Raw genomic sequence first — 13153 nt, 5'->3', positions numbered from 1 at the left:
AATAATGGTATATCTGTTTGTTGTCAGTTTCACAGTACTTGGATATACTGTGAATGTTTGTACTGAAGGAGAAATTCCATTCATAATGTAAGAAAATATTACACTTTGTTTTGTATGATTCCATTGTGTTACTTTCAGGTCATTTACTCCCGAGAATCAGGTTTAAGGGATTTTACGGGTATTGGTGCCAAGCAGACTATCTGTGTTGCCATGTGTGTATTGAATAAGCTGTGAATTGCTTGTGATTTCTAATAATTTTCCAAATTCACTATTTTGCCGTTTGAAGTCAAATCATAGAGAAATGAAGTCAATTTCTCAGAATATAATATTAGTACTTAACAGAATCCATACCTGGATCTGTGTGACTTTGTTATTTCTTTTTACAAAAGCATGATTGTAGTTTATAATTGTCAGGGAAAAATATCAAATTTCTCCTGGAAAAGTCAGGGAATTTCATTTCTGCTTGTCTGTAGCCACCCTGATAGAACTGAAATGTCATATTTGTAGTTTTGAAGAAATAGCATGTTAATTGCTGCCACATGGTGCTGGGAAGATATTTATCAAAGCTGTCCGGAGCTCAGTACACATGCTGGGGAGACATATATCGCAGCAACCATCTAAAGGTTAAGTTATCAATGGAGTTCCTTTTTTCCAAGGTGGTGTACTACCTTCAATGGTCGACTCTATTTATTCTCTTATTAACTTTGTGCAGTAGATTTTTGCAAGAACCACAATGGAATGATGACTAGTTTTTTTTAGTGAAATACAAAGTTTTTTCGCTTATCACATGCCAGCAGGAGTATTTTTTATTAAATATGAATGTCATTACAAGTTGTCTGCACCTCCGATGCCATGTTTTGTACCCAGGTTCCCTAATTTTGTCATATTCAAAGCTGTATATGGCTGATGAAACTAACAGAAACACTAATGGAAGAACAGTGGAATTTGAAAACTGGCATTACATAAATTCCACAATGAAGTTACAGATTTTGTGAAAGAGAAATATAAAAATGTTGTGTGCATACACACAGACATTTAAATTCAGAATAAGTTCTTCGTAATCTTAACTTAATTCTGTGGACAATGCTGCATTTTCATCTACTTATAAAAAGATGCCTCCCCAATGGCGCAGTGGTAGCATCCTCACCTTGTAATCAACAGGTCCCAGGTTCGATACCTGGTGGAGGTGCATAGTGGTTTGGATCTCACTTTACACTGTAGGTCCAGCCCCAATTGGCCTTTCTGTGCATAAAATGGACTTAAAACAAAAACTCAAACTCAAACTTATAAATATAAATTTTATAACAGAAGGTCTGTACATTTCAGAATTTCAGAGCTTCCATATGTTAAAAGCCAGGGAAAATTCAGCACATGTAATGAGAAAGGAAAAATAAAATTTGAATACGTTTTGTACCAAAATACTTTTATTTACATACTGCAAAACTTTATTTTCCTTGATTCCACATCACGTTGTAGCAACCCATACACTTATGAGGTAGAGTAAGGTGAGTAAGAGAACCACCAAAATAGCAGAATTCAACTTTGAGTGTTGCACTTAACATAAAACCAGAGGCTATCAGATGTTTTAATAAAACATTCTCAAAACCTTTGTTTTTATCACTATTGTGTCATTTCTAACCAATCATGAAATTTAGTATGTCAAATATATTATTTTTTTTTCACTTGAGGTGGGGTAAGTGGGCAGTTATTATATACTCTGATGTATCACTAAAACAAACAGCATGAAATTGCTGTAATGATTCTCATGTAGAAACTTCTTCTTGCATGCATGCTGGTGAATGAAAAGTGTGCATCATTTCAATAATGTTAATTTTTCTGTATGATATGTATCACTGTATAGTTGAAAATGATTCCAACATTAAATATATATCATCTGGCATAAGACAATTCCAAATGTTCTTTGCAGATTGAAAAAAGTATGATTATAAGCAAAATGGAAAAATGTAAATAAAGTAACACAAGAAAAATATGAAAGCATCTAATTTTTATGAATGAAAATTGACTAAAAATAGCACTTTAAACAGACAAAAGTAACAAAACTATTTCACTCTATGTATAAAAAACAAACTTATTAACCTGGAGCTAGATAAAACAAACCAACATATATAGGGAACATCTACATCACTATAGTTTCTAATACTTTACTTTTTAATTACCATGAACCAATTTACAATTCTTATATACCCGCACCACCCATTTATATCAAACACTACTAACCATGGGTGTAGCAAGGTAGGGGGGGCTGAGCTCCCCCAGAAAAAGACATTAGCCACCCACCCCCCAAATGCTTGCGGCATATGCATAAAATAACTAAGGAAAGAGAAACTGCACACAAAAATTAGAAAATTATCATGAAACTTTCATGTTCCTCTTGCGGTGTAGCAGTCACACATGAGGAAAGAATTCCAAATTATGTCCTGATGTAGAATATAGGCTCATTCCATGTCAAATCAACTGATCAAGAGGACAAAAACTGCCAAATTTCAAATTTTTTCGGGTCTGAGTTTTTGAGTTATTGACTCAAAAAATAAAAAATCCCAAAATTTGATGACAACTGAAATCTTTAAACAGCTGTAGATCAAAAACTATTTGACCTGGAGAGTTCAAATTGGTGTTATATTCTCTTCAGCTTTTAATGAACTTTAATTTGAAATTCAACGTGAATGTGGTATTTGAATTTTGTAATTTTTAAAAAACTTGAAAAAAATGTTGTTTTGAAAATATCAAAAACACAATTTTTAATTTTATTGAAAAGAAATATGTTTTGAAGACATCATGCTCCACATCCACCTGGGAATTCTATCTAAGCATAAAGTGGACATAAAAATAAATTTTTCCAAACTTTCTGCTAATGCAAGACCATCCTGTAATTGAAATAAAAGAAGCACTCCATAAAGTTTAATTTGATATTTGTAATTAGCAGCTCAAAATTTATTAAAATTGGGTAGTTTCATTTTTGTAACAATTGATATGTTGAATGATGCTATTTGGATACCAAATCACTAAATCATTACTCCTATTCTTTCTCGTACTTTAGTATAAAAGGTCAACAAACAAACAAAGGAAGTAATACTTATGATGAGTGTATAGATGATTGAAACTGATTATAGACAAATACAGTACTTTCACACACAGAAATAGTAAACTTCTTCCTTTATGTTCTTTTTCGTACAGAAACTATAGATTCAGACTTGCATTGGCCAGACTGAAGACTATGGAGCTGATAGTAAATTCCTTTCATTGCTAAAAGTTCAGAGTGTGATCCTGTCTCCACGATTTTCCCCTGACTGATAACACAGATCACATCTGCATCTTGAATGGTTGAAAGTCTGTGCGCTATAGTGATGCATGTTCTTCCTTCTTTTGCCTTGTCTAAAGCTTCCTGCACAACCTGAAACATCAATAAATGATTGAAATTGTATATTATAACTATGATGAAAACCCTAAGTGCATACTACTAAATTGAAAGAATAGGAGAGAATTGTTAGCTTTGTTTTGTTTCAGTGAAAGAATATTTTCTTGATATAAAATTTACCAATAACCAATATTGTTCTGATCAGTTATACTTTATGTTCTCTTGTTGGCCTCTTATTCAGAAACAAGCAACATGTTTCCTGGTATCCAAGTGACAAATCACTTGAAAAATTAACCTTATGATACAAATGTAACCTTTCGAGCTGAAGTGACTGGATAAAGGTGGCTACACACCGGGAATTCCAGAAATTATGCGTGAATTATTGGCTCCGGAAATTATGCGTGTATTTTTCTCCGTAGACGTAAAAAATTGCAACTTTTATTGTTCCAAGTCCCATTGAATTTATATATATTTATTAATGCCCTGAAGCAAGTTTTTCACAGTTTAACTATTATTTTTATCGGAGAAGGAAAAGGAAAGAAAGTTGCATGGAAAATAAAACAGAATTTTCTCAATTCCTTTACTTTGTTAGTGTCCTTTGCAGAATAATCTATCTAACAGACTAAGATATCTTGAAGTTGATTAGTTAAATTTGAGTTTGAAATTCTTATGGAATTAACAATTTTTTTGTAAATTAATATATCCCATAACATTTGAGACTTGTGTTTGTAGAATTATTTCTAATCTGAGTATGTGAAATGGGAAATGTAAACTCTGCACCTTAAATTATATATTTTTAATGTACGTGTTTGTGCCCTTGATGTTTTGGAAAGATCACCTTGAAATCCGGAAATTATTCTTGAATTTTATCATTGTCGTAGATGGCCACCCTGTAGATTCTCATGAATTGTGGGCACCACTCAGAGTGGTTGATTTTTCATGAGAGTGCATCATTTCGCTTCAGTCTATTATGCTTGAATTTACAGTAAATACTTTTCACTGATGGACATATGATGGCATGTGGATGGAAATTGACTACCAATCTCACTGCACTTCATGATCAAAGATGAAAGTCTACAGTTTAAAATATATATTTTTTTATATATAAATAAGTATCTTCAAACTGATGATTTTTTCTAATACTTATTTATATATATATATATATATATATATATATATATATATATATATATATATATCTGGGAATTATGCATGAATTATTGGCTCCGGGAATTCTGCGTGAATTTTTCTGTGTAGACATGAAAAATTGCAACTTTTATTAATCCAAGACCTATTACATTTATATATATTTATAAATGTCCTGAGACAAGTCTTTCACAATTCAGCTTTTACTTTTTGTCGAGGAAGAAAAAGAAAGCTGCGTGAAAAATAAAACATAATTCTCTCAATCCGTTTACTTTGTTAGTGTTCTTTGCAGAACAGTCTATTTGACGGATGGAAGATTATTGCCCGATAAGATATCTTGAAGTTGATTAGGTAAATTTGAGTTTGAAATTCTTGTACAATTAACAATTTTTCTTAGATTAGTATTATCCCGTGTGACTTGTGTTTGGAGATTTGAGCCTGAGTATGTGAAATGGCAAATGTAAACTCCGCACCTTAAATTAAATATTTTAAATATAAATTAATTTTTATTTATTCTATTTAAATATATATATATTAAATTTATTCAATGTTCATTCAATTGAATGTAGAATTTTTGGATACGTTGGAATCAGACATAACCTTTCCATTACTAATATATTTGTGTATGTATGTGTGTGGGTGGTGAGAGGCGGTAATACGTACATAAGGCTGTATTAGAGAAAACATCTGCTTCTAGCCATGAATTTTTGCAATGTTCACCTTGAAAACCGGGAATTATACTTGAATTTTATTATGGTCCTGGAGTAGCCACCATGATAATGTACAGTGAATCTCACGGACTGGCAGCCAGCGTGCAGGACGGTGGCAGTGTGTCTGCCAGCATTTAGACCCACAGCTTTATGCTGATTTTGGCACTGGATGTGTCAGTGCTTTAGTATCCAGATAGCTGGGATCCAGTTTGAACACTTTCATGAAGTGTTAAGGTGTTAACATGTGTTTTAGATTGTTTTGTTTTAGTTTGCATATTGCTGGTGCTTTCCTGCAGACTAACAATGCCACTCTATATGTACAATTTAAAATAACAAATTTTCGGAAGAAAAACATTTCTATGTTCATTTTCGAACGAATTATTCAAAATTTTTGCTGCATGCCCATGGTGGAACTAGGGGCCAGGGGTCGAAAGTTTTCGAGATTTTTTTGTTCATTTTTTCCCTCAATATCTGAGCTCTACTGCAATGTTTCTCTCTCATTTTGATCACACTATTTGTCTTTATCTTCCTTTTTCAGCAACAGTGAGACCTTTGCTGCCATTTTTGAACTTGCTTTCATTAAGATTTAGAGCCTTTTAAAAATGTAATTTTCATTAAAAATCTGACCTTTTCTCCAATGCTTTTCTCACATATTGGTCACACTATGTGTCTTTAACTTTCCTTTTTCACCAACAATGGGACCTTTTGCCATTGTTGAACTTGCTTTGACTAGGATTTAAATATCTTGCCCTTTAGGCAATGGTTTTCTCACATTTTGATCACATGTCTTTCCTTTTTCCCATTTCCTGTCAAAACGTAACTGAAATCAACGGCTTTGGTTTGAATGAAACAAGCTTTTTCGACCCTACCCTTCTGGCCGAAGTTTGCGTGTGCTATATATGTGGGTGCACAGAGCACTCGTTTCGTGACTTGGAACCCATGACTTATCGATCTCCCATGTGACATTGCCATGTTTGTCTTTTCTCAGCCTGGCTTAGTGGTTAGTGTGTTCATGTACGTTCAACCTTCCGAATCTTAACCCCTCTGCACACCTGCAACCTTCAAGTTCTGATCGTGGTTCGGTGCTTCTGACACAGGAATGCTTACTGTCAAGCTATCCTTACCACTCAGCCTGGCTTAGTGGTTAGTGTGTTCATGTACGTTCAACCTTCCGAATCTTAACCCCTCTGCACACCTGCAACCTTCAAGTTCTGATCGTGGTTCGGTGCTTCTGACACAGGAATGCTTACTGTCAAGCTATCCTTACCATTCGAATTCTTAACCTTGGATCCTTCGGGAAAAGGTAAACCGACTTGGTGGCTCAGTGGTTAGTGATTCAGATTAGGATAATCTATTATTTTCCAACCCCTGCACTTGCACGCTGAGTTGGTGTGGGCTAGTTATGCATGTATACCGAGTGGCCATTTTGTGACTTGAACACTGTAATGAATCCTACTTGTCACAATTTGTACGGGATGCACCTCTATATTCATAGCTTTCTAAAAATGTAAGGTCATTGAAATTTAATATTGTTTATCATTAATATTTAGGGTTGGATATAATTTTTGTAGTTTGCAATCCTTCCACTCACTTACGCTAGCGTCGCCGAATTTTATAAAGGCGAGATCTTGGCTAGCAGCTGAGTTGGCCTCCACCTACGGGCGAGAGTAAGACACTCTACCTTAAGGTGAGAGAAACATACTCCACCTTCGAGTGAGAGAACCCACTCTGCTTGATAGCGAGAGAAATCCCACTCTGCCTAATTGGCAAGGGATTCAGATATGATGTCCGTCTCTTGGACATTGGGAGATTACTGTGATACTCCGTCGTATCGACCCTGGGAAATTCACTTCTCCTAGAACAATCTCTCGTGGTACCCCGTCTCTCCGAAGTAAGAAATAAAACCACGTTTCCATGGTTACTCCCAAACATTTTCTTCTGGCAACTTCATCCTAAGCACATAAGATTGCAGCCTAAAAGTAAAAGTGTATTTCAAAAGGGATATTATGTATCATGTAGTAATAGGTGTGGCCGTGGTGGCTCAGTCGGTAACGCGTCTGAGTACCATGCTAAAGGTCCCGGGTTCGATCCCCGGCCGGTTCAAATCTGGGAACTTTTCTAACGATGGAAGCAGCCCCGGCACCCACCCAGCGCCAAATAACATGGGACACATAGTGTGATTAAAATGAAAGAGAAACATTCCAGGCCACCTCAGATTTTTTTTTGCTCTGTGGCCAAGTCGACCGTGAGACTCACTGTATAATACTTCCCCTCCATCTTACTCCTAGTTAACTTTTTTGATTTATTAGTTTCTTTACTTTTTATAGAATTTGTTCTGTTTCCCATATTACTTTTTCCTATGTGGAAATTGTAACAAATGCAAGATATCATTTTTAAATAACATAATTTCTTACATATTGACTTTTTTTAGTTTCAGTTTAGCCTAATAGATGATCATTACACATATATGTAGTGCAGTACATAAATAAAAAAAAGGATCTTATCCGAGATTCTCTCTGATTTATATTATATATAACTCTTGCTAACTAACCTTTTCACTTTCTGTATCCAGAGCAGATGTTGCTTCATCTAACAGAAGGATTTTAGGATTTCTGACAAGTGCTCTTGCTATTGCTACCCTTTGTTTTTGTCCTCCAGATAACTGAGTGCCCTTTTCTCCAAGAGGAGTTCCATAGCCCTAAAAAAGCAACCAAGCTTTATGGTATTAACATTCAAAACTGGATAGTATCACAGACAGTTTGAAACTGTGTTTAATAAATTACAGGGTGGTCCAAAAGTATGAAAGCACCTGAATAATAGTTGAATGACATACTGTTCCGCAAAACTAAGACTGTAGGTTTGTAATAGGGGTGAGTGAAAATGTTATAGGGCATGTGACAATGACGGCCGCCATCTTGAATTCAACTTCAAAATTTTAAATGGGAAGGGGGTGATATGATAAATCAGGCTAGAATTTCACGAGAAATGCAGTGGTGAGGGTTATTTTGGTGCATTTTTAGCCAGTAAAAAGGTATGAATGAATTGTTGTACCTATTTGCTCCTTTTAGAGGTGTCAGAAGAAAGCATTAAAATGGCTCTAATGCGTCAGTCACGCATCGAGATCATACTGACTTCTAGGGAGAGAAGTTCGAATGCCATTGCACATTATTTTAATCAGAGATATTCCTGAAGGGTTGAGGGAATGGTTGTTTCCAACAATTGCAGTGTGATGCTTCCACTGGAATGAAAGGTCCTTCACATTGATCAGGCCAATTTTTATGTTCATAAGGAAGTTAATAAACAGAATACGCGATTGTTTTATCTGATAGCTCACTTTGAACAGAAACTGACTCACAACATTCCCATAGTCTGGTGGTCATCCGTCCTGTGGAAGAACTCTGGCAAAAGTACCTTCTTCCATGATAAAAACTGATTTAACAATCCAAGTAGGCCTCAACATTTAAGGTTCCGTTTAAGAAAAATGGACTGAACAATTGTATTTCCCACGCCACACCACACCATACCATACCACACCACACCACACCATTAAGTTACCAGCACTAAACATTTTATCTGTCCAAAGTGAGTTATGAGATAAAAAGCATCAAATATTCTGTTTATTTATTTCCCTAGGAACATAAAAATTGGCTTCTTCAATGTGAAGGACTTTTCATTCCAGTGAAAGCATCACACTTTAATTGTTGTAAACAGCCATTCATTCAACCCTTTGGGAATATCATGTGCAATGGCATTCAAACTTCTCTCCCTAGATGTCAGTATGATCTTGATGTGCTACTGATGCGTTAAAGCCATTTTAATGTTTTTTTTCTGACACCTTGAAAAGGAGCAAATATATATTTGGTCTAGGAATTAATTCGTGCGCCTGGACAAGAGATGGCGTAACGAGCATATCGTCCCACAGTTCTGTGTATCCACACATGCATTGAAAACTCCTGTCAGCGCGCATCGTTCGTAGTATAGGGCAGTTGATTGATGCATCAACAACAGCATTTTGTAGTCAACTGAACATGGCGCAGTTCGTGCCAGATAAAGTGTTTTTGCGGGGTGTTCTGCTTCATTACTTTAACATGCAGAAAAGTGCTACCGAAAGTCATCGTATTTTGGTGGAAGTGTATGGTGACCATGCGCTAGCTGAGCGAACGTGTCAGAAGTGGTTTGCACGGTTTAGAAGTGGTGATTTCGGCCTGGAAGACCAAGAGCGACCTGGACAGCCAAAAAAAGTTGAAGACTAAGAATTGAGAGCATTGCTCGATCAGGATTCGTGTCAAACGCAGGAAGAACTTGCAGAAGCATTAGGCGTTGATCAAACAACAGTTTCCAAACGCCTCAAAGCCATGGGAATGATTCAAAAGATGTCACATTGGGTTCCAAATGAATTGAAAGACAGAGATGTTGAAAGACGAAAAACCATTTGCGAATTGCTGCTTCAAAGACAGAAAAGAAAGGGGTTTTTGCATCGCTGGCGATGAGAAGTGGATCCATTACGAGAACCCGAAACGAAAAAAGGCCTGGGTGAAGCCAGGTGAACCAGGTCCATCACAACCGAAACGAGATATTCACTGTGCAAAGGTTATGCTGTGCATATGGTGGGATATGAAAGGTGTGGTGTACTATGAGCTGCTGCAACCGGGTGAAACTATTAATGGAGAAAGTTATCGACGACAATTAATGCGTTTGAAGCAAGCTCTGGCCAGGAAACGACCAGAATGGGAGAACAGACATGATAAACTTATTTTTCAACATGATAACGCTCGCCCACATGTCGCAAAACCGGTCAAAACCTATTTAGAAAATGTCGGATGGGAAGTTTTACCCCACCCGCCATATTCACCAGACGTTGCTCCTTCGGACTACTACTTGTTCGATTGCATGAATAACGATTTGATTGGACAGTGGTTCACTTCTTCAGAAGATATCGAAAAATGGGTCTCTGACTGGATCACTTCAAAGGATGAGGACTTCTTTCGCCACGGAATCCGTAACTTGCCTGACAGATGGGCGAAAATGGTGGCTCGTGATGGACAATATTGTTCTTAAGGTATTTATGTATTTTGTGTTTGAACTACAGCTTCAATGTGTGCGTAACAACCGCACTAATTAATTCCTAGACCAAATACAAGAATTCATTCATAACATTTTACTGGTTAAAGATACATCGAAATAACCTTCACCACTGCATTTCTCGTGAAATTCTAGCCTGATTTGATATATCATCCCCTTCCCATTGAAATTTCGAAGTTGAATTCAGGATGGTGGGCGTCATCGTCATATGCTATATAACATTTTCCCTCACCCCTATTACAAACCTATAGTAAATTTTGCGGAACAGTATGTGAATCAACTTTTATTCGGGTGTCTCCATACTTTTGGACCACCCTGTACTATAATTTCAATTTAAGCCTCAACACTACATGCTGCATCTGATCAATTATTATGATTTTCATTGAAATAGTAATGCATCACTACCTTATTTTTTAACTTTCCCTACATTCTGCTTATAATACTAAGTTAATATAGAATTACAAAATAGGGGCATTCCACTAAAAGTGGTCCTACTTCATGTTAACAACAAAATGAATTAATTTGCAAATTATTATTATTTTTAATTGCATTAAGGTTAAGCCGGCCCCCATGATGCCAGGGGTCCCATGTTCGAATCCTGACCTGGGCATGGATGTTTGAGTGTGTCCAATTTTATGATATATCACGAGAGTTCGGATTTTTAGGTCCTAAAAAATGTGCTTTTATGTTCCTAAAATATTCTCTAAAAATCCTAAAATTGGTTCTAGAAATCCTAAAATATGTTCAAAAAATCTTAAATTAGGCTCGAAAAATCCTCAAGCAGGTTCCAAAAAACTTAAAGTGGTTCAAAATTCCTGAAAAATAGCCACAATCTTTAAAAACACAATTTCAAAAGATATGTTAATATTTGGTCTAGGAATTAATTCGTGCGCCTGGACAAGAGATGGCGTAACGAGCATATCGTCCCACAGTTCCGTGTATCCACACATGCGTTGAAAATTCCTGTCAGCGTGCATCATTCGTAGTATAGGGCAGTTGATTGACGCGTCAACAGCAGCATTTTGTAGTCAACTGAACATGGCGCAGTTCGTGCCAGATAAAGTGTTTTTGCGGGGTGTTCTGTTTCATTACTTTAACATGCAGAAAAGTGCTACCGAAAGTCATCGTATTTTGGTGGAAGTGTATGGTGACCATGCGCTAGCTGAGCGAACGTGTCAGAAGTGGTTTGCACAGTTTAGAAGTGGTGATTTCGGCCTGGAAGACCAAGAGCGACCTGGACAGCCAAAAAAAGTTGAAGACTAAGAATTGAGAGCATTGCTCGATCAGGATTCGTGTCAAACGCAGGAAGAACTTGCAGAAGCATTAGGCGTTGATCAAACAACAGTTTCCAAACGCCTCAAAGCCATGGGAATGATTCAAAAGATGTCACATTGGGTTCCAAATGAATTGAAAGACAGAGATGTTGAAAGACGAAAAACCATTTGCGAATTGCTGCTTCAAAGACAGAAAAGAAAGGGGTTTTTGCATCGCTGGCGATGAGAAGTGGATCCATTACGAGAACCCGAAACGAAAAAAGGCCTGGGTGAAGCCAGGTGAACCAGGTCCATCACAACCGAAATGAGATATTCACTGTGCAAAGGTTATGCTGTGCATATGGTGGGATATGAAAGGTGTGGTGTACTATGAGCTGCTGCAACCGGGTGAAACTATTAATGGAGAACGTTATCGACGACAATTAATGCGTTTGAAGCAAGCTCTGGCCAGGAAACGACCAGAATGGGAGAACAGACATGATAAACTTATTTTTCAACATGATAAGGCTCGCCCACATGTCACAAAACCGGTCAAAACCTATTTATAAAATGCAAATGACGATTAACATTTCATTTTATTTTGTTGAGCAAACGAAATATTTTTAGAATTTTTGTTGAACTATAAAATTACTGTGTGTCCGTGAGAATTGTTGGAGATTATGTATGTAGTCTTATATGCTAAGTGTTCTAATACAAATGAACTTGTGATACATCCTGGCTCTTGAAAAAAATACAAAATTGTCCGCATGGTCTCAAGGTTTATTTTACCTCGCTTTTTGTGCCACTTTTGGCTAATTTATGATGATGGAGATGAGTGGATATGATGAAATTGATGAATGGACACTCACGAACATCCATGCCTAGGCCAGGATTCGAACCCTGGACCCCTGGCATCGTAGCGCGATGTGCTAATCATTCCGTAGTTAGGTGGAAAAATAACTGAGTTACAATTAATAATTTCATAACTTAAGTAGTTTACAGTTACTGTTACTTGAAAATGTCACTGATACTTCCAAAGATTCTTCATCAGCTGCAGAACTGAAAACTAGAATAGACCAAATCCGTAAAGAACTATGAAACAGGACATTGTGTGGTGACAAGACATGCAAATAAATTAGATGCGCTACAAAACTGTATTTAATATTTAACTATTATAAAAATAACAAATCTGTCTTCTATTGTGTATCCAGGATTCTTCTGACATTTTTCTTTCAAATTCGCGATATTAAAACTCAGTAACAAATAAGAGTGCATAATTCCATGTTTATTCACTTCAAGGATAAAAGATTGAAGATCGTTAGAGAGTGCTAATATTTATAAATATTGCCTCGGTTGCCATGGCAAACTTTTCTGCCATCTGTTATCGAAAAATTACCACAAAATTGCCTTTACTACGGCCTTAATGAAACAGACATAATTTGTTATTTCTTATTTACCTGCAAAGGAAAGAATAGGTTAAAAACCTAAAATCAGAGGCCTAATCATCACTCATCCCTATCTTCGAAATTAGCCAAAGGTGGCATAAAAGCGAAGTTTGTGAATGGATATAAATTTCACGTTTCACC

At 36.4% G+C, this 13153-nt stretch overlaps 2 protein-coding genes across 2 annotated transcripts in view; one reads left to right on the top strand and one right to left on the bottom strand.

Annotated features, from left to right (window-relative positions):
- LOC145986417 (centromere protein S-like) overlaps nucleotides 1-13153 on the top strand; it is a 710010-nt gene that overhangs the window by 227487 nt on the left and 469370 nt on the right. The gene's annotated exons all lie outside the window — the stretch shown is intronic.
- LOC145986416 (multidrug resistance protein homolog 49-like) overlaps nucleotides 2808-13153 on the bottom strand; it is an 89827-nt gene continuing 79481 nt past the window's right edge. Inside the window, 2 exon segments of the mRNA XM_083120405.1 lie at nucleotides 2808-3412; nucleotides 7784-7930. Of these exon segments, the coding sequence (XP_082976531.1) occupies nucleotides 3176-3412; nucleotides 7784-7930 (384 nt within the window). The 3' untranslated portion in view covers nucleotides 2808-3175.

Source organism: Lepisma saccharinum, chromosome 4, assembly GCF_977018435.1.
Source record: "Lepisma saccharinum chromosome 4, izLepSacc3.1, whole genome shotgun sequence".
Lineage (NCBI taxonomy): Eukaryota > Metazoa > Arthropoda > Insecta > Zygentoma > Lepismatidae > Lepisma > Lepisma saccharinum.
Note: the sequence above shows the minus strand (reverse complement) of the source record. Positions and strands in the feature narration are given on the sequence as shown.